Source organism: Alosa alosa, chromosome 17 (genome assembly GCF_017589495.1).
Source record: "Alosa alosa isolate M-15738 ecotype Scorff River chromosome 17, AALO_Geno_1.1, whole genome shotgun sequence".
Lineage (NCBI taxonomy): Eukaryota > Metazoa > Chordata > Actinopteri > Clupeiformes > Clupeidae > Alosa > Alosa alosa.
Genome location: NC_063205.1, coordinates 15,840,180 through 15,863,227, shown reverse-complemented (window position 1 = coordinate 15,863,227; position 23,048 = coordinate 15,840,180). Strand labels below are relative to the sequence as shown.

The following is a 23,048-nucleotide window of genomic DNA, read 5'->3' as shown; positions in this document are numbered from 1 at the left end:
TCAGATGTTTCTTCATGTTTCTGCAAGAATAAAAGAAAATTACACCTTGAAGATCTTATCACTTAATGAATAAACGAGTCACTGAATTATTCTCTCATCACAATAACTGGTCTTGTACAGTGAATCAAAACATTTCAAAAGTCGAGAGGACCTTCAACAGCCAGACCACTTGCAAAATAGCTTTGAGTGGTCAAGGCCTTTACCGACAGCTACGCATGTGTCGACAGTGACCTTCCTTTTTTATTTTCTGTCTTTCTATCTCTTCCTATACTGTATGTCCATCTTTCTACCCACAACAATGAACCACATTTGTGTTGCTGAATAACACTCTGAAAGCATACAGTATAATTTTTACCGAACCATATCCACTCACCCTTTACAGTGTTTCCCATACATTGACTTATTTGTGGCGGCCCACCACAATATCAAGATTGACCACCACACAATGATTTTCCAGGTTGTTCTAAATTGTGCTTAAATCTGGTTAGCATCATAACCACGCTGCGCTAATTTGCTAAAAACTGTTGCATTCAAGTTAATTCTGCAAACCTACCACCACAAATAGAATTCAATTCTGTGGGAAACACTGCTTTAATATCTTCCAAACTACCCCAACACACATACAAATAAAATTCTTCAGACAGCTCTGTGAGTGGCCATTCTATGGCCATTTTAACGTGCTTTAGTGTACTTAAAAGAGAGCCGCACATTCACGCAGGCCCCGATGGTGGCGTCGCAGACGGTGAGAATGGAGACGTTCTGGGCTCGGTTGAGCCATCGCACTGCCGTGTGCGTGTTGCTGATCCACTTGACCATCACCACGTAGTAGTCCCTGCGGACACCGCAAGCGAAAGAGCCAATCAATGCGGGCGTGAAGATGACACACACACACACACACACACACATACACACTCACTCAGAAGTTCTTCAGGGCCATGTGTAAAAGCCACTTATTGACACCACCCCATCCCCAGAGGTCTTATAAATCTACTAGGCATTTAACGGATACTAAGACTGCTATAGGAACGTCACAGTCAGTGCTCTCTCAAGGCCCGACACTCATCCAAACGATTATTGACAAAACTGGGCTTTTTCTTAGTTTGTATCTGGGAAGTTGCTAGGATAACTTGGGACACAGATTATAAATATATACTGTATATAGATTATAGAATTTTGCAAGAGAGAGGTGAAGGTGAGGTGAGAATGATGTTGCCCAGAAATTGTTCATGCTGTCTGACTATACAACGGTGGCCGTTTGTTTTGCCAGTGTTGCCAGTGATGCATTGTGATGCATTAGTCAGAATCAGCATAAAGGCGAGTTGACCAGTTTTGAGAAGACCTCAACTGAGCTAAAGACATGTGCTACTGAACTCACCTGAGTTTGAGAGCGGAGCTTACCTGAGGTTAGTGGAGCTCACCAGTTTGGGAGTGTCTTGAGTGTTTGGAGGCACCAGTTCTTGAGTGTGTGTGGGGCCGTACAGATTCACCACGAAAAGCCTGACAGATGGGTTGGGCTTGCCAGCCTGAAACACACACACACACACACACACACACACACACACACACACACACGCACACACACGCACACACGCACACACACACACACACACACACACACACATACACACACACGCGCACACACACCAAAGTGTCACTACTGCAATAATATGCACTCATCCATATTCAAACAAATTAACACCCACCCACATAAAGGTATGGAGACATATGCACTCACATAGAGCACAGAGTAAGCGCTAAATACTTGCATGCACATGGATGCAACACAAACACTGTGCAAGTGCTTACAGCTTTACATGTAAATCAGGATAAATACATCTTATCAGCTAAATCAGTGTATAAATACATATGATCAGTTAAATCAGTGGATAAATACATATTATCAGGGGTAGAGATGGCACCGCCTTCTCCATATATGCAGACTGCCTATGATGGCTGACACAGAGCAGTATTTGGCTATTTGCTTAGATTTTGTCTTGTTAAGTCCAGCAATTTGCAATCCTCTAACACAGAGTCTATGAACATGTCCAAGGCTACCATAAATAAGTACAACCATTTTTGTGCTATAACCACCTACTGAAAGAGCATGAGTTAATGGCTGGTATTTTAACATTTTTTCCGAGAAACACAGGTCCATGTACATGTCAAAGCACAACAGTTTTTAAAAGATCATCAACAACAACAATGTCAGGAGTGTTTGGAGAGTCTCTGAGAACACTTTCTAGAGAGTAGTCATTCAAGTGTCAAGTCAAGTCAAGTCAGTTTTATTTTTAAAGCGCATTTAACATGCACATAGTGCAACCCAAAGCGCTCCAACAAACAAGACACATAACAAGACAAACGATGCCGGATGGAGCGGCGTAGTCGCCAGCGTGCCCATGACATCAAGACATGACAAATACATTTAAAAAATAACAAATACAAAAAATGCTGGACGGAGCGGCGTAGTCGCCAGCGTACCCGTGACACCAAGACATATAAGACAGACAACAAAACAAATAAACAAATAAAAAAGTGAAAAAAAGAAAAGAAAATATATTTAAAAAGGGGAAGGTGGTGTTAAAATTAGTCCAATTTCCAAACCAGCTGAAAATGTCCAAGGGCAATGGTGATCCGTGAAAACTGCACAGAGTGTCTTCACAACCGATATGCCAACAACGTTCTTTAACGATAGCAAATGATCAACCCAGTGAATTCACTGGCAGTTTGGAGATCACGTTGACGTTAGGCCTGCAGTCTGGAGATCACTGGAAGCACAGTCTGAAGTAGTGAACGATCGTGTAGATGCGCAACTCGGTGGACTTCTAACAGCGACCGTCTGTGTGAACCAGTTCAATTGTATTTTTTTGTTTGTGTGTATTATACTTTGTCCATATACTCTGCGTAGTTCGCTGGTTGTAATATCGACAATGCGATCGTGTCGGGCTATGTAGAGTGCTTTATATGCTGGGCAATCGTTCATTATGTGCGCGGTCGATTCTATTGTGCTGTCGTGTAGAAGGCAAAACGGTTCATGACGTTGTGGATACCACAGGGAGAGGTTATACTGAGTGGGGAGTGCTTGCAACCTAGCTTTAATGACAAATTGTTGAATGCCTGCGTTAACAGATGGGTTATGTAGTGCCGAATGTGAAACTGTCCGGTCCGCACACTGTAGGCAGGCGAGTTTACCTTGGAGGCGCAGGTTCACCCAGTGATTGCGCTGCTGAGAATGGAAGTGTTGGAGGATCTCATACCTGCATGTCCGGCTGTTCAGCTTTTTGCTGGTTTCGTCATGGTGTAGAGTCGCTTCAGCATGCACATTTAAGTCCATGATTAGCTCCTCGCTGACGTTTACCTGTCCACAGCTTGTGCGTACCAATTTAGCTGTATGTTATTGCTGCTACACAGATCGTTTAGATCAGGCACAATCTGACCGCACAGTTTTCCACTCTGTTTCTTTCTAAAGCCCAGGAAACCTGGTTCTCCATGAGGGGCAAGGGGGATCTTACGTTTGGTTCCAGTAGCAATGAGCTCCGGGCCGTTGCTCGCACGGTCGGGTTGTCGTTATTTAACATATGCAGTAAGTGACTTATTTTGGTGGCTATATAAATCCATTCAATGTTGGGGATTCCAAGTCCCCCCTCTGATTTGTTCATGAAAATTATACTCCGTGTTGTGTGTGTGTTAAGATTTGTCAATTTCCTAACCACAGGGCTCTCAAGTTTTGAGGAAAGGCAAGTGACATTCCCCGTCGACAATTCCCCCCCAGTCCGGGGGTTAAATGGGTGGCTGGTCAGACGGGTTGCAACAAAAACTACAACTTTTTGTTGCTGTTTAATAATATGCCTTCAGATGTTCCAGAGGTTGCCCTCGAACCCGCCACCTCAACACACCGGCATGGGAGTCGAGCGCTCTAACCAGTATTACCTTTCATTTGAGGCCAAGATTATGCTTATAAGGGGTTCATATGCAGTAGGCATTTGATTGCCAGTCCTACTGTATGCATTTTGGATAACCCAACGTCCTATGGGGCATTTTACAAAATGCATGAGCATATCTTGGCAAATAATGGTCTAAAGTACTCATGTTGTCATTCTATATTCACCTACTTTTGCACACAGCATGACAAGACCTAATGCTAGGACTCAAGTCATATCAAGTCAAGACCTAGAGGGCTGAAATGTGGTCAGTTCAAAGATGCTTGTTAGTAGAAAAAGAAAATAATAATCTAGCCTTTGTAACTTTGTGTCAGTAGGCTACATCACACAGTTATTCTAATTGTTTTCCAACAGTGTCTCAGCTTTCCAAAAGAGAGCAGGCATTTGATTATTGGCTACAGTATGTAGGAGCAATGCCCTCCTAAGTCAAAATGGGGCAAAAGTATAATTTATAATTGCTCAGATTTGCAAAAGAAAAGATTTGACACATGGCACTGACAATTCAATAATGGGCTTTTTCACCACCTCTGAGCATCCACTAACCTGGACCTTTTAGGGGGCTTTCCTCTCAGGGTGAATGAGAGGATGCTTAATTGCTTTTTACCTGACATTTTTGAATGCAGATGCAATGACTAATGCATCCATGGCCAGGATATAATTATATGATGATTTTAAAAGTGACCTATAACAATAGGCTATGCAATACACTTTAATTTGTTTAGTGCTAATAAAATGATTAAGCCTATTTGGAGTGAGATATGTTTAGAATGTGACAATATGTCAGTCATCGTGTGAACGAAAGTAGAATATGACTAGGCATAGGCTACTTGTTCTGAGCAAGTGTTGTCAATGAACAGGCTGTGAAACTGTTGGCTAAGTTAGAGACAGTCATGAACAACTGATGCTAATTGTCTGGGAAACATTCTCTAGCAGTCACGTTGTCATTGTTTGTGTCAAACAAGTTGTGGATTTGTTGTAACATTAAAAGATGACTTACTCTGTGCTGAAACCATGAACTGATGCTGGAAGCTTCAAGGTGAACGAAACAGGTTCGCGTTCAATAATTCACGTTCAACAATTCCAGGATACGCGTTTTTTCATTGGTTGTTGCGTTAAATCTTACCCAGATACAATAGTGCTATTTTCTGATTGGCTATTGTGTAGCCCCTCTCGTTATTTTTGATTGGCTGATAAGTGACAGGCTCAACTCCAGGGGAGACGCGCTTGATTCCTGCTGTCCAGAGACATTTTGGGCGCTGAGGCAGCATACTAAATATATAAATAGTTTTTCTGCGTGAGAAATACAATGTGTGGCGGGAGAGCGTGACAAAAGACTGAAATGAGTGACTGTCACGCTCAATGCGTGACACTTAAGAGCCCTGTAACCAGCTGCACTGTCTTATTGTTCAGTTCTTTCAAAGTTTTTTTGGCGATGTGAACATTGGCAAACAGGTGTTGGATTTTGGAGAGGGCTATGTCCCGAACTGCCTGGAGTTTCATACAGGTCGGCAAGGGGCATTGGTCTATCAGGTCCAATCTGGCAGAATACTCCTCACAGATATCTCTCACCTGTTCCTGCCATTCACCCGCCACATTAAACTTGTGTCCGAGATAGCTGTAAGTTTGTGTAAGCTATTGTGAATGAGGGAGGGTGGTCATATTTGGCCCTATACCACCTGTTGCCTCCGCTGCGCCGGTCATAGAACACTGCGCATTTGCTGTTCTTAACTTCAAGCCCAGACCATTGCAGGAAGCGATCGGTGTTTGACAGCATGTTAGTAATTACGTTCTCTTCTCTTGATACGAGGAGGACGTCATCGGCAAAAGGCCTGGACAGGGTTCGGGGATGTAGGCCTACTGCCGGGCGGGGCGAGTAGGGGCATCCCATTTTAATTCCAACCTCAAGTTTTACGGTTTTGTTAACTGATGTCCGCATATCACTTGTAGATAAGATTTTTCATACACATCCTTAACTATCTGAATGTATTGTTCCGGCAGATGTATTTCACACACACACACACACACACACACACACACACACACACACACACATATATACAGTACCCACACACTGAGACACATAGACATTCAGATGCATACACATTCACAGAAATGCTTGCCCACACACACACAATTACTGCACAGCTCTTCTCTCTCTCTCTCTCTCTCTCTCTCAATTTCTCTCTCTCTCACTCTCTCTCTCTCTCTCCCTCTCTCCCTCCCATGTGCTCATATATTCACACCTGAACTCTCATGCGTACCCTTTTCCTGCCGAGATGTAATGGCACTCACTCACTTGCCATGGAAACCCTTCCATTCTGACCTCCCTTACAGTCCGCGCCCACTCAAGTGTGGAAAGCATACCTGAACCTTACCTGAACCACACATATCTACACACACACGCATACACACAGACACACAGACACCCACCCACACACACACACACAGAAGTACTTTCAAAAGTGGAAACCCCAGAGGGAATCTAAGCCACTGAAGAGCAACAATATTAACATTCATACTCGTTCCTGGATGACACAATATAAATAAGCAATATTTCATGCATTAAAAAAAAACGTGTTAGTAAGAGCACAACTCTTGACGATTTCTCTCTATGAATCTCACACCAATATCTGCTTTTTATTTTGTCCCACTCAACCCATCTTCCTTGATGGCACTTCTCCTTGGATCCTCTACTTCTGGTTATTATCCAGAGACACTTGAGGCGTGTGGCAACAGGCGGCCTGATCATTTATTTAGTGTCCAATTCCACCAGCGTCTGTGCAAAACCATCAACAGCTGATTAGCTAAAGCAACCACGGGCAGTGACATTCACAGGATTCGCAAAAAAAAAAGTGTGTGTTCTGGTTCCCTCCTGACGTGGAGGCAAAAAAACCCCCAGAAAACAATCAGGCGAGGGGAAGAAAAACATGAATTTCCCATGATGCATTGCTCTGTACGATGAGAGGTGACCTTTTCTTGGAGCTGAAGCCGTGGAGGAGAACAGAGAGAACAACAGAGGAGCTGAGGAAGATAGAAGCGTAAATACCAGCGCCCATTCTCTCTGACTGAGGGAGTGGATCACTGGTGTTCCACTGAATATGTACGGGTAATTTGTACTGTGTGTGTGTGTGTGCGTGTGTTTGGGGGGGGGGGGTGTGGGTGTTGGGGTGTTGGAGAGGGATTGAGGAGGGGCATGGAAACACGACCCACCTCTACACACAAACACACACACACACACCCTGTAGATAGATAGATAGATATACGTTATTGATCCCTAGGGGAAATTCAAGTCACAGTAGCATACAGACAACACACACACACATTCAATAACAGCAGAAAAAAGTAATTAAAAGTATATAATATAAAAAACACAACTAAGCAATAAGGACTGTAGAAGATAAAGAATATACTAAATATACAAAATACAAATTATACTAAATAAAACTTAATCAAAATCAATTCTAAAAAACAGTATCCACATAGTGGGTGAATAATCAATCAGGTGCGCTTGCAATGACTGAAGCAGGGACTGAGCCTGTGGTTCTCAGTGCATAAGGTAAGGTAAGGTGCTCTGTGTGAATGAGTGTCATGGTGATGGTGCAAATGAGTAAGTCAAACAGTGCAACAGTGCAAGAATAAAGTCTATATATCTATATATAAATAACTATATTAAGAAAGGTATGTGGCATGGAGGGAGGGGTTGTGCATATGTGCTAATACAGCATGCAAACAGTGAGGCAGAAGACAAATGTAAAGTGACTAGTGGACAGACAGTTCAAGATATTGGAGGTGGTGAAGAGGCAGACAGACTATGCAGAGAAGTCTATTTCTCCTCTTCCCTTTAGTGAGGCATTCAATGGCCCTGGGGATGAATGACTTCCTCAGTCTGTCTGTTGTGCAAGGCAGTGAGCGAAGTCTCCAGCTGATCAGGCTCTTCTGCTTAACAATAGTGCTGTGGAGTGAATGACACTCATTGTCCAAGATGTTGATCAGTTTATTCAGGGCCCTTTTATCTGATATTGAAGTGATGCACTCCAGTTCAGCTCCCACTACAGAGCCAGCTTTCCTTACCAGCCTGTCAAGTCGCCCCGCATCCTTCTTCTTTGTGCTTCCTCCCCAACATACCACTGCATAGAAGAGGACGCTGGCAACAACAGACTGGTAGAACATCCTGAGGAGCTTGCTGCACACATTGAAGGAGCGCAGCCTCCTCAGGAAGTACAGCCTGCTCTGCCCTTTCTCTTTCTTGTAGAGTGCGTCAGTGTTGGCTGACCAGTCCAGTTTATTGTCCAGGTGGACACCCAGGTACTTGTAGGTGCTTACCACATCGACATTGACCCCATCAGTGGAGACTGGTAGCAGAGTGGGCTTAGATCTGCGGAAATCCACCACCATCTCCTTGGTCTTTGAAGTGTTGAGTTGGAGATGATTGAGTTTGCACCATTGCACAAAGTCCTCCACCAGGCTCCTATACTCCTCCTCCTGCCCATTCCTGATACACCCCACAATTGCAGTGTCGTCAGAAAACTTCTGCATGTGGCATGACTCAGTGTTGTAGCAGAAGTCAGATGTGTACAGGGTGAACAGGACTGGAGAGAGCACAGTTCCCTGTGGCGCTCCGGTGCTGCTGATCACAGTGTCAGAGAGACAGTTCTTCAGTCTGACGAACTGTGGTCGCTCCGTCACGTACACACATACAGTACACCTTGTACACACACACACACACACACATACACACACACAAAACACACACACACACACACACACACACACACACACACACACACACACACACACACACGCACACACACGCACACACACACACATACACACACACACACACTACACACACATATTTTAAGTATGTGAGGTTTTGAAGTATGATTTATGTTGACTGGGGTAACACATCAATCAATCACTATATTGCAACAAAGTCAAGTGAAAAAATCTTTCCTTTTCCAAACACCAAGGAAGAAATTACAGATGGACTTCTCTCCTCAAGCTCATTCATCTGTCGAGGTTTAGCACTTTCTTCATCAGAAAGCACGGCACCCTCAACAAAATATCCAACCTTACAAATTAACTTAACACTGTTTTCTGAACAACAAAGGAGCTGAACACTATCACTAAAAACGTGTTTGCTTATGTTTTTGCTTATAACATGTTTATGACGAGCCAATGCCGAGAAGATTGTTTCCATTAGAATAGAGAATATAAGCCTCCATATGTACAGAAGTGCAGCAGTGCTTATGATATCTATTGAGACAGTGTAGCACATTTTAAGCATCCAATTCATGAATGTCTTCATGAAGCAAAGGGAGTGTCTTGTTCATGTTGTCATGCATTGCACACTGTACTGTACCTTTGGGTAGGGGTACTGCTTTCCTTTGGGGTAGGCCGCTCCAGTGAACTGAGGCAGGGCCATGTTGGGCACCAGAGTGTCGTTGATGACCAGAAACGCCAGCATCTCTCCGTCTGGGGACCACCAGTGGGCCTTGTGTGTCTTGAGCACCTCCTCTGCAAAAACACAACAACAACAACAGTAACAACAATAAATACACAACAGCAACAACATCATCAACAACAACAACAACACAGGGTATTACTAGAAGTAGTTTGAGTAATAGAGGGGTCATCAGTGGCACCTCCTCTACAAAAACAACAACAATAAACACACAACATAACAACAACAACAACAAACACACAACATAACAACAACCCAGGGTGTAAAAATACACAACCCATTAGTGTCCACTCGAGTCACAGCACAGTGAATCCATGAGCATCGAGAGAGCATTACACAACGATTGGTGCCATCGCCTTTCACTTCCCATCTGGCCCCACTGTGTCTGTTTGTGTGAACAGCATGGGGTTGTCCGTTGTTCCTGCAATCTAAGACGTTTGTCCTCCTCATGGATTATTTTTAGCGATGGAACAGCTCCGACAGAGAGGAGTGGGTTTGAAAGCTCTAGTCTGGAGTTAAAATGTAGGTGCAGCACCAAAGAGCGGCAGGAGGAAAAGAAAGTGTGTTATCATATGGAGTTCATTTTGAAAAATAGATGTCTGATGATGTTCCAGAATAATCTGCGTCTCTGTGTGAATGAATGGAAGCGAAAAAAGGACAAAATGACAAACACCAGGAAAAAAAACCTCTTTGAACAAAATGTTTTCTATACATCTCTGTACAAAACATCTGTTATTCAAAGAGCAGGTACTCTTCTAACTTTAGTCTTAATGTCAGTCATCAAGGCTTTTTCACAGCGAGAAGTGAATAGAAGGAAAAAAAAGGTGCCATCCCAGCAAAAAAAAATGCAATCTATGCCTCAGCACAAAACACCTCACCACACATCGTAACCATGCACCAATAGGACATTTCACGACGCGGGCCAAGGTGAAATTAAGTGAGCATGAGAGTGAAGTCTATAATTACAGCCTAATTACTAGATTCATATTTGGAGTAAAACAGTTCTTCTCCAGCCTGGTCGGGGCCTCATACATAGATCATAGTACTAATATCTGCCAACGGTCTTGAGAAAGACTCGTCTCATCTTCATTTAAATTTAATTAACTTTGCTCCAAATTTGACTCCCTTTCCTTGTTCATTTAATATCACGGCAGAACAGGCGGAGTCATACTATCTATCCGCAGCCGCTAAGAAACACGCTCCAATATGTTTGCAGAAGAAAGACGGCAAACTGAGAACTCATCCGTGTGAAAAAAAAAAATCCTTGTTTATCCTTCTTCCATGTGTCTTGAGTCAATTCACGGGATTTGATTTAGTGCTGCTAATGCCACTGCTCCCCCCCCCCCCCCCTCCCTCCATGAGCCTGTCCTTGGATATGTCTTGAACCCCTCTCTGTCATTGACATTCATACCTACCCTCATACAGCCAGTCGGCAATTCCGTTGAAAACGACCCCCTCTTTCCCAGAAGAGGTGAGCCGCAGGGAATTGCTCCTCACTTCGGAACGGTAATAGATGTTATTCTCAAAAATGTAGATCTGTAGTCACAGGGGAAGGGAAAAGGAGAGAAAGAGTGATAGAGAGAGAGAGAAGAAGGGAGAGAGAGAGAGAGGAAAGGAGAGAGAAAGAGAGAGCATCGGGTTAAACTGGTTTTCTGCAGATTTGTCCCTTGATAACTGAATTCAGTGCACTTTTTTTCAGATACCTGCTCTTTTAAAATTGCATAATGGATTGATTGGCCTCTCTCATGACACCTGGCTTTCACTTGATGTCAGACTCAAATATCTGCCCGCCAGGAGGTGGTTATTTCCTGCTTCTGCCTGCCATACCACAACCCCCTCTGACTTTCACAGCAGAGCTCGTCATTGAGATAAGGAATAGTTCTGAACCAAGTCGGGGCAAGTAGTTGGTTGGTTATACTAATATAACTATAACTAGTAGTTGGTTATACTAGATGTTTGGTTATAAAGTGTGTCTTACTGTAAACCTCAAATTGAAACATAACGTTTTAATATACTCTAGTCTGCACCCAAGTAGCACAGCAGGAGTTAGTAGCTTTTGATTAAAATATTGTTGCACAGACTGAGTGGTGGGGGTGTTTCCGAGGTGTTGATGTGCATGTGTTTACTACTGAAAGGTGGGGGTGTTTCAGGAGTGTTGATGTGCATGTGTTTACTACTGAGTGGTGTTGCGGTTTCCGGGTGTTGATGTGCATGAGGGGGTGTTTCCAGGGTGTTGATGTGCATGTGTTTACTACTGAAATGTGGGGGTGTTTCGTTTACCAGCTGCTGTCCCTTCACCCCCCAGTCAGCAAACTGAAGCACTGAGTCATGGACCTCAGGGGGGTTCAACTCCCACACCTCCCTACAAGAAAGAGAAAGAGAGAGAGAGAGAGAGAGAGAGAATTTAAGTAAGTCTATACAAGTATAGACATTATAGACAAATATAGACATTTTGCATACTTTTGTACAGACTTGTAGACTTTGTATGAATGTATAGGGGCTTTATATTGAAATTGTGAAGGAAATGGATTGAGAGAGAGTAAGGAAAATGGATAGATGGAGAGGGAGCAAGACATTAAAATAAATGAAAATGAAGTCAGTACATAAGTGAGTTCAAACAACTCTATCAGTTACAATTGTCTCCCAGATAGACCATTTGTACTCAACCGGACTTTGATGATTTAAAGATCTAAGCATACAAAGATGGCTACCACCCTTTTATCTTGGCTGTCATTTTCAGCTTTGTGAGAGCGAGAGAGAGAGAGAGAGAAAAATAGAGAGAGAGAAAGGGAAGGAAAGAGATAATAAACTTTGAAGGAGAAAAGCAAGAAACAAAAAGAGAGTGTACAGGACACAAAACAGATGGAAATAGAAACGAGACACAAGAATGAGTCTAGACTCTATTAATCCTCTCTGTGAATGAACACACTCTCCAGAAGTAAAGAAAAACCTCTTGCTTCGTCTTCCTTCCAAATATGACTAACCACTCGAGGACAGACTTACCTTGTGTGGATGTTGTAAATGATGTAGCTGGCAGTGTAGGAGTGTCTGTAAACCTGCAGGGCAAGTGAAAGACCACCATGTCAGAACTGGACAGAGCTCACATTCTGCCCCCCCCCCCTCATTAGAGGACCATTTTCTTTTATTTTTATTCTTCTGTCTTTCCTTTCTGTATTCATTATTTTATCATCATTATTATTATTATTATTATTATTATTATTATTATTATTATTTTCGTCTTTCTAAGTTTCTGTTCCAACCAGAAAACATACAAGGTTGACCCACCCCACCCCTCTAAGGGAAGACAACTTCATAAATTATAAGACTAAAGTTTTAAATTATCTAATTATTCCATCTTTCCACTTCATGTATCTTAACCCATCTTTCCGCATAAGTTTCATTTTCTATTTCATATGCCATAAAACATTTCGTTGCACAGTATGAGACAAGCCCAAGACAAGACCTCTTTGGTTTCTCTTGACCATCAGTCACGGTGTTGTCACCATCAGGGTGATGGATGTGGAGGAATAAATAAGCAGCTGTGTCAAATATGCTGTCGAGCTTCTTGCATCCACAATGTACACAAGCCACCAGCTCTTCATTAATCCTTGTGGCTTGAACCGATGGTTCCAGTGCAATGACAATAACAAATGGCCTTGATACAATGGTGCCATGCACACGTTATGGAGAGACAACCAAATATGTTAACCTAGAGATGCAGAGTGACAAGGTGTACAATATGCGGTAACACTATACTTTTCAACAGTATCGACATAAGAGTGACATGACACTGTCATGACACATGAACCCTAACCCTAACCCTAACCCTAATCATAACCCTAACTTGTTATGACAAAAAAACGAATGACACTTAAAGGAACCATATGTAAGAAATGTCTTTCAATTAATCATAAAATGGCCCTGATATGTCACTAGACATTAATAAATCATGTTCATTTCAAATACTTATATCACTGACAACAGTAGTCCGGCCAGCATATTGACATTTAAAAAGTGAAGTTGCAGCCCTCAACTGATGTTGATGTTGTGTTTTGTCATGTCATGTTGTGTTTTGGCCTGATGTGCCACCCTCTACCTATCTACTAATCACAAAGTCAGTAGTGTTTTGGCATCCGGGTTGGCAACCTCGAGTCAGGGGGGAGGGGGAGGGGATACACCGCTCTACAATAATCTGAAAGTGATTGCAGTACCAGTTTTGGCCACAATCTTACATATGGTTCCTTTAATGACAGAAGTGTTATGTCATAAACGTTTATGACTTGTTTATGACACGTTCATGACAATGTCATGTCACTCTTACTGTCGATACTGTCAAGTAAAGTGTAACCCAATATGCTTTTATCCAGTAATGATAATTGATCCATATAGTCATCATGTCCCAGAGAGCAGCACTGCTAGACACTGCTATGTGTGTGTCTTTCTGGGTTTGTACATGTGAGTGTGTACATGTGTGTGTGAGTGTGTGTTTGTGTATGGGCTCACACTTGTTTCAGACTTGGCTTAGATTGCCTGTGTGTGTTGCTCTAAGTGGCGCAGAGCAGGAGCTGATGGGCTCAGTAATAGGTTCTGCCCCCCTGCAACTCACACACACTCACACACAAACACACACAGTTCACCACAGTGATAGGCTTTGGCCCTCTGGAGCTCTATGTCTTAATTCGTCCCCATGGTCACTCACTCCTCCACTCTCCACTCCTCTCCTATCCTCTGGTCCCCACTCCTCTCCTCTCCTCTCCTCTCTTCTCCTCTCCACTCCTCTATTCTCCTCACGACTCTACTCTTCTGCTCTCTTCTTTTTTCCTCTCCACTCTTCTCCTCTCCTCTCCTCTCCTCTCCTCATCACTCTACTCCTCTGCTCTTTTTTCCTCTCTCTCCTCTTTCCTCTCCTCTGCTCTTTTCTCCTCTTCCAGTCTCATCCTCTCAAACTGCATACAGTGGTGGCTACATGCCACATTCATCCTCTGATGTAAAGGTGATCTGAATTGAGAATTCCCTCCAACACCTCCCCCCCTTGTCCCTCTCTACACCAATTTAATTCCTCTTTCCTTGCTGACTGAGAGGACCATTTGTTTTCTTTCTTTTAATCTCCCTTCCATCACTCACAAAACCTCAGTTTGACTTTTACTATTTCAAGATTGGAAGCCGCATTAATTTTGTTTAGCTCACTGAAACACTATTTAAGAGTGGCAGGTACACACTGGTTTTTAAATGCCAGCTAAAGCACATTCTTATTCTATTACACGCCTGTCTCTTACACAACTGACCCTTGCTCTGATCTTAACAAGGCTGGCAGGGGATTCTCTTTCTGGGTTTATCTGTATGCCTGTCTGAGTGGCACCTAATTGGCTTGTTTGTGATAATGTGGCCCGAAGTGAACACGTCCGACGCCATTTTTAAGGATGGTGATGGCCAACTGGAATGCTAACTGGCTGATGCTAACCCTCTTAACCCTGACCACCTGAAGGCCACTGACTTCTCATTGAAACATAACAGCCCTTAGCACCCTGTCCTTGCATGTGTGTGTGTGCGTGTGTATGTTAGTCTGACTTGTCTGTTGGCATGACTGTTTGTCTGTCTCTTTGCAAATGTCACTGTAACATGGAACACAGATTTTGCCTGCAGCAGTCTATAAGTTGTATAAGTAGCTGAGCACTGACAGCGGCTTTTGTTCCGTTTGTTCCTTTGCTACATTTACGTAAACAACACACATCTCTGCGCTGATTCAGAGGGGAGGATTGAAAAAGAGGAAAACAACACTGCTGTGACTGTCAGCTACCAAGTTTGTCTGTTAGGCTCTTTTCTTGTCTTAAAAGCTTGAGAAGCTTTGTGTGTTGGATTGAAGGGAATAAGACATCTGTGCTAATTCCTTATGAAAACCATGGGTACATACCGGCTTCACATCGTATGCAAAGAGGACATATCCCATGTCTGGAGAGACGGAGTATTTCGCCACTTTGAATGCAGCCTGCAATTCAGTAGAAAAGAAAGAAAGAAAGAAAGAAAGAAACAAACAAACAAACAAACACACAAACAAACAAACAAACAAATTGAAAAAAAGAAGACCCCGAAGGAGCAAGTAAAAGAGAAAGCGAGAAAGCGAGAGAGAGAGAGAACAAGAAAGATACAATTTGTACAGCATCCAAATATCACACAAAAACATCAGAAAGATAGGATGGCAATCGATAGACAGTTGGGGGAGAAAGAAGAGAGAGAGAGAGACAGAGAGAGAGATGATGTTTTGTTATGTTTACATAATACATGTATGCTTTGGCAATAAAAAAATATTTTTTGTCATGCCAATAAACCTCAATTGAATTGAAATTGAGAGAGAGAGAGAGAGAGATGAAGAGAGAAGGGACACATTACATGACAGTTAAGAATTTGGCAATATGACAGGAGTCTGACAGCTGATTTGTAGTGACATTGGTACGATCTTGACATGTGATGGATGGAGGACTCTAAGCTGCTTTCATAATTGTCTGTGAGGAGTCTCGTCTGTGGCACACCATGCAGGGGGCAATCTGTCCAAACAGGAACCCAGCCCAGCATCACCCAGCCATGTGCCCTGGCCAGAGATCCACCTCCTAAATTAGATGCTCTCTCTCTCTCTTTCTTCTACTCCTTCTCCATCTGTTTCTATGTCTGTTTTTTCATGTCTCTCTTTCATTGTTATATCTCGAGCTTTCTGTGATGGGCATGAGCGTGCATGCACGCACACACACACGCACGCACGCACGCACGCACGCACGCACGCACGCACGCACGCACATACGCACGCACGCACGCACGCACACACAGACACACACACACATGCACACAGAGTCAGAGAGAAAAGGATAGAGGTAGTTGCAATCATAAATGCATGATACCCCTCCCCCCTACACACACACATCAATAGAGAGACAGAGAGGTTCAGACAAGGCATCTACACACACACACACACACACACACACACACACACACACACACACTAACAGCGCTTGCCACAGTTCCTCTGTAATGAAATGTCAAAATATCAACTCTGCCCAAAAGAATCCTCTTAATAGCTTATGCAACTCACATCCCATTGCCAGAATCCAGACTACCGGTGAGGTCGCCAGGCTTAATAACGTGCTTACACAAGGCAACAGAATCCAACTATGTCACGCAATCTCTTAATACCACACCCAATTATCACTTCACATGGCCCCAAAACACAACAAGATTGGAAGTCTTCTACATCTGCAATTTCCCAACTGACACTTTATTAGAACTTTTCCATTATTTTTCTATGACTTCTCTTTTTACTGATTTTTACTGATACTTTTTCCTGTCTGCGGTTTTGTCTGTGTTGCTTCATAAGACCTGTAGACTGAGTATTCATAGGACATAGGGCACAGTCATTGCCAGCAAAGTTACGTATATAATTGGAAACACAGTATGCATTGTAGTTTAATGTTGACATAGATGACTATGGCGTTGGTCAGCTGGACAGGCTTAATACGTAGGTTGATATAATAGGCTATTCAAATTAGGATCCTCTGACGTCTACACAAAGCTCTCTGCAAAAAGCCAACATTAAAAGGAAAAAAAAAAAAAAGAATACATTTTTGTGTGTGTTTTTATATATTTGGTACCATACTCACAAAAGTGTTGTTTTTCAGGAGAACATCCGTCCTGTTGGAGACAAAGTTGTACTTGATCACATTGCCATCTTGGTTCTTGTACAGGACCTCGGAGTCTGAAAAAGAAGGTCATTTTTAGCACAGCTGCACAGAGCATCAGCAGGAAGCAAGAGAGGCTTACATAATGGCAACGCAGGACACAGCACAGGGCAGACCAGACCAGACCAGACTCTCACTCTCCCACTCACTTCCTGTCATTCTCCACTATCCTGTCATATTAAAGTATTAATGTGAACAGCCTCTTTCCCAGGAGGCCTGACGGTCAAGCTGGGGTGCTGAATATGTAATCATTATTGAAGCTGTGTGAGAGAGGAGGCAATATGTATCCACGATATTCTCTAGCCAACAATGGACGTCGCCATAACACCCACCTATTCAGTCGCCATAACACCCAGTATTCAAAAATCTAGTTTTCTATTTCCGGCCGAAGCTGTGTTGTATTGAATTGAATGTGGCAGTAGACGGTGCTTGATGTATCCTAAGCCATGTAAAAGCAAACTTTTAGATTTTTCTGTCAGTCTTATTATTATTATTATTATTATATAGAATATCCATATTGAGTGCAATTGTTAAGATTTCGAAAGAAATATAAGTTGAAGCATATTCTAGTTAGCCTGTTGAGACTACACTAAGTTATAATGTAAACAGAATGGATGGAAGATGAAAACTGGATGGATTTCCTGTTTTTTTTTTAAGTATATTTTTTTGGCCTTTTTGTGCCTTTAATGATAGTGACAGTGGGGTGAAAGACCTGTGACAGGAAGCGAATGGGAGAGAGAGCAGGGGTGGGATCCGGAAAGGACCACGGGGTGGGAATCGAACCCGGGTCGCCGGTGTACGGTGCATGTGCCCCAGCCAGTTGTGCCACTGCTGGGGCCAATGGATTTCCTGTTTAATGAATGAGGTGGATTAAAAAGAGTTTGGTCATGTCACATCAGGGAGGTCAGACATGAGAGAGGATTCAGTGTTGAGTTCTTCATGGTACATTTGAACTGGAAATTCCTAGATGTGAGGAAAACATGAGAAAACAGGTTATAGACCCTTTCAACAATAAAAACAAAAACAATGCTTGAACGTTCTATTTGGGCCCCAATCTACTTCCTCTGCATTAAGATAACATATGGAATGTTAAAAAGGAAGTCTTGTGGGGCCAACTATGATGCTGATAATGGAACTCTCTTGAAAGGGTCAATATTGGGAGATTTGTGTCTGAGATTTTTTTGTATGTTTGTCTGTAAGAGTAAGTGTTTGTGACAGAGAGAGAGACAGAGAGAGATAGAGAGAGAGATAGAGAGAAATGGAGGATGGACAGAGAGAAGAGGAAAAGGGAAAGATAAACAGATTGGGAGTTGGTGGTAAAACTTGTTCAACATGAGATATGACTTGCAAACTTGACAGTCTAAATTTAGATACTTGTCTTCTACTGCAGCAAAGTGTTCATGTACAAGAGACAGAGAGAGATAGACAGAGAGAGAGAGAGAGAGACAGAGAGAGAGAGAAAGAGAGAGGGAGAGAAAGAGAGAGAGAGAGAGAGTCATGCACAAGGAGAATGGGACGAGAGGGGGAGAGAGAACATGAACCATACATGCACACACAGACAGATGACTGCACAAGTCAGGAGTGGGAGGGAAATGTTTAATAGACACACAGAGGGAAATATGTTATGTTTGTTTATATTCTGTATATAGAGAAATATGTTTTCAGAATATATTATGTGCATATTTCAGCCATTTTCTCTAATAGAATTTCCAAGTGATTTACATTGGCTCTTTCAAGAAAAAACAGCAGCAGCAGCAAGAAGATGATGAAGATGAAGATATGGAGAGAAAGATGAAGAAGAAGAAGAAGAAGAAGAAGAAGAAGAAGAAGAAGAAGAGACAACAGCATTAGAGGGAGCATTGGGAGTGTGAAGAAAGCAAAAGAGAGAGATGGACTCCTCACCTGAGCATCTGCCCAACCCTCACCCTCCACTCCACAAGGGACCTCCACTCAGTCTATGACAACAACACTCCAAAGACCCAACTCATTAGCAAACGATGTCACCTCCTCTGCACTGTAGCTCGAGTGTCATTTCTCATTTCTGTACGTCGCTTTGGATAAAAGCATCTGCTAAATGAATAAATGTACATATAAATGTAAATGTAATGAACAAACCCACACCTTCCTCTGCAGTCCCCCACTGGCCTCTCACCGTTGCCTTGCATTCATAACAGCGTCTTTAAAGAGACACAGCATGAGCTGAGCTTGTCTTCACATGCTCGGGGTCTGATCAATAATGAATACACGAATGGGTGCTGAATGAATTATGAATATGAGTTTTTGAAGTGAGGCCATACATCATTCACATATTAACTTTCCTTTATATGGCTTCATATAGTTTCTTTGGCATTTGGTGACACATTACAGAGATTTCCTCTCCAAAATGCCAGCACTGGTGTCTCCATGGCAGGGAGCATCTCTGTGGAGGACTAGTGATTTATTTCCTCAGGGCCTCCAGTGTTCCATTGCTATTTGTTTTAATATCAGTGTCACTGCGGATCGGCTGTAGCTCTACTTGCAGCTTAGTGTGGTCTCCTCCACATGGATACCAGTCGTTCTGCAGCTTTTTTCCCCTTTCATTCCACACACACACACACACACACACACACACACACACATACACACACACACACACACACACACACACACACACACACACACACACACACTTGGGCCAGGATGTCCTTCCCATCAATATGACACGCAAAGAAGTCCACACCAACACAGAGACAAAACACACAAAACCTATGTAGACACAGTACACAGTAGAATAGACAGAAATAGCTCAGATGGCCCATCCTGTGTGCTCTCCATCTCCCCTTCTTTCTATGTCTTCATCTACTTCTCTCTCTCTCTCTCTCTCCCCGTCTCTCTCTGTCTCTCTCTTTCTAAGTGCTCTCTACAGTATGCGTATAAGCCCTCTCTCACATCTGGAGGAAGAGACGGGCTTGACAATGCCGAGCTTTCATCCCGCAGCATGTCTGATTTCATTCAGCGCCTCGTCTCTGAGGGACGCAGCAGAAGAGGAAGATGCCACCTCTATTCTTCCCCTCGGTCTCCATCTCTGTCAATCTCTTTCTCTCTCTTCTACCTCTGTCCCTCTATCCCCCTCTCTGCGTCAGTATCCTTCTGTTGCACTCTTCTCTCCCTCTCTACTTCAAGTCTTCTTTTTTCTGTCTACTCCGGGGTGAATGCCAGGCACGTTCCCCGCCCGGGTGTAATCTTCAAAAGACGATGCCTTTCTCGGCCCATTCTGTTTGGGCGGCAAGAGCAAGGAGAAAACGAGGAGAGAGTGAGGATTGCATGAAAAAGCCCCTCGGCCACCAGCAAAAAAAAAGTACTTGTTTACCCGCAAGCCGTCTGCACGGCAGAATCGGCTCTCAAACACGACCGCACGGTAATTCAAAATGCTCGCCGATGAATAGCAATGAGGAGGCTCTGGAGTGATGTTCCCCCCTTTTTAAGTTCATTTAGTTCTCATGAAGCCCTCCCTTTCTTCCTGCTTCTCTCTTTTTCATGCTCTCTCTATCTCTCTCTCCCTCTCTCTCTCTCTCACTCTAATCCAATATTTACAATACATTTACATTTTTTCCCACTTCCAGCCATATTCTAATATGTAAAGCAGGTCTGTTTATAAGTCCGCTGTCTCCTGTGGCTGGGGGAAGCATTCTTCTTCGTGCTTAAGCTGAAAACCTGCGAGAGTGTGAGAGAATTTCCTCTGTGAGCAATGAGCTAGAGAGCTGTGCACACACACACACACACACACACACACACACACACACACACACACAACACACACACACAGCACACACACACAAACACACACACACACACACACACACACACACACACACACACACCCCATGACAGTGAGTCCAGGGGCGATCCTTTATCATCTGTAACGCACAGCTACTCACGGCGTCAAAGTCTGTTTGTCAGGGAGAATCGATCAGTGTAGGCAGTGTGCACACAGGCAGGGGACAGGACTTTAATACCGCTGTGTCGTCGTATAATGAGGGGTGGTAAATGACCAGGGCTCAGTACAGTGCAGACTCGCAGGTAGATCTCCATACAGTCTTAAAAAGAATGTGTTAGAAACAACACAAACTGTGTTGTCCATATCTGGACATAGAGGTGTGTTAAAAAACAACACAAGTTATGTTATTTTCAACATATTTGTTCTAGGAGTGTACACAGTATAGCAAAAACAATGTGTTAGAAACAACGCAAAGTGTGTTGTCCTTGTCTGGACATAGAGATGTGTTAAAAAACAACACAAGTTGTGTTATTTTCAACACATTTGTTTTTTACAGTCTATGGTTTTAACATTGCAAAAAAGTCTAAAACTGTAAAAAAAAAACAATTTGAATCATGTCAACATGTAGAGTCATGTTAATTACACAAATGTGATACTACACACTATGTTCTCAGAGAAGACAACTTGACTAGATCCTGCTGTGTTTTTACAGTGTATGTTTTTCCACATAGTTTGCAACCTGCACTATATTTTCTGGTTGATTGTGTTAGCATCATTACATTTACATCAGGACTCTTTTTCTTGTTACAGAAGATGAAGTATATCCATTATACCGTTTGGAAAACCTATCTCTGCCGTATACTGGTCCTTCTGTATAATGTATTCCTGAAAAAAGAGTTAGCAAACTGAAAAATGAGTTAGCAAACAAGCATTACTTTCACTTTCCACACTTCCAGAACTATTTGTTTGAGCTGTGTCTGCAGTGTGGCAGAGGTTGCCTTCGCTCGTCACACCTAGTGCACCTGTGCACTTCCCTTTGATCCTTTGTAAGCCATGCAGTAACACAGGCCAAGTTTTTCGCTGTCATGCATAACAGTACCCGCTTGAGAGTCAGATTTGTCTTCGCTTCACTTCGCTTCTCTTAATCAGTGTGAACGTGACCTTCCATTACCCATAAATACAAGCAAACACAGAGAGAGACATGACTGAAACCTTGGGCTTTAGAAAAAAACAAATGGAGGGACATTTTATAAGAGTGAACCCATACACAAGAATGTCTATGAGACATACCCTGCTGCAAAGCATCTGGGATCTTTATCTTTTTATATCTATCTGCCCCAAAGACCTTAAACGATGTGTTCAGGCAACATAGATGTAATTAATTCACATGGAAAATAAATAGATGTACTGTGTATACTGAGTACCATGCATCTTTACTGTGCATACATGTACTCTGTATAAACTGTGATAGGCAAATACGTCAAAGTATATTTTATGTGTTTGTTTTATGTGTTGTTGGGGGGTAAAAAGACCTCACGTGTGAGGTTTCAGCCTTTTCCCCCTTTTTAATATTTGTCTAACTGATTGCATACACTCAGCAGGAGACAGAATAACTCCTGATTTTCCCACCATTACTCCTGAATCGTGTGATATTCGGCAGTGTCCTTGACTTGCCGTCATCATGTTGTCAGAGGAGGAGTTAATTGCAGAGCAACTGCACACTGCAGCGGTTCGAGATTCGCAGGATGCACTTTTAATGTCATGAGCATCGTTCGAATGAATGAGTAATCACTTGCAATGAATAAGTAAACATCGTTGCATGAATTATTTCGCAAGGGAAAAAGGCAAATACAACCTTTTGCACATAAAAAACCTCTACCGGGTAAAACATTTTTTAGGTAGGCACTGAAAACACTGTAAATCTATCCTATTCATCTACACTAACAGACAGCATCTGTTGAACCAAAGAAGTCTCTACTTTCCCAAAATCCAGTTTTGGCATAAATGAAATAGCGTTCAGTGGATTATGTCCATGTTATGAAAGGTAGACCTCTTGGCTGACTGCAGGCAGGTATTTTACAGAGTTTCTCACGAGTTCTCTTCTCTTCTCATTGAGTTCTCACGAGAGCACAATTTGAATTGGCTCAGCCAGTCACTTTGGCAAT

The 23,048-nt window shown here is 42.8% G+C and overlaps 1 protein-coding gene across 2 annotated transcripts in view; it reads right to left on the bottom strand.

Moving 5' to 3' along the window:
* LOC125310508 (inactive dipeptidyl peptidase 10-like) overlaps positions 1-23,048 on the bottom strand; it is a 135,696-nt gene that overhangs the window by 13,630 nt on the left and 99,018 nt on the right. For both annotated transcript variants that reach the window (XM_048268009.1, XM_048268010.1), the window contains exons 4-12: positions 17,049-17,143; positions 15,314-15,388; positions 12,406-12,458; positions 11,683-11,764; positions 10,818-10,938; positions 9,301-9,455; positions 1,399-1,523; positions 709-832; positions 1-20 (exon numbers count right to left, since the gene is read on the bottom strand). The exon at positions 1-20 is cut by the window's left edge and continues 19 nt beyond it. In XM_048268009.1, the coding sequence (XP_048123966.1) occupies positions 1-20; positions 709-832; positions 1,399-1,523; positions 9,301-9,455; positions 10,818-10,938; positions 11,683-11,764; positions 12,406-12,458; positions 15,314-15,388; positions 17,049-17,143 (850 nt within the window). The remainder of the gene's footprint in view (positions 21-708; positions 833-1,398; positions 1,524-9,300; positions 9,456-10,817; positions 10,939-11,682; positions 11,765-12,405; positions 12,459-15,313; positions 15,389-17,048; positions 17,144-23,048) is intronic.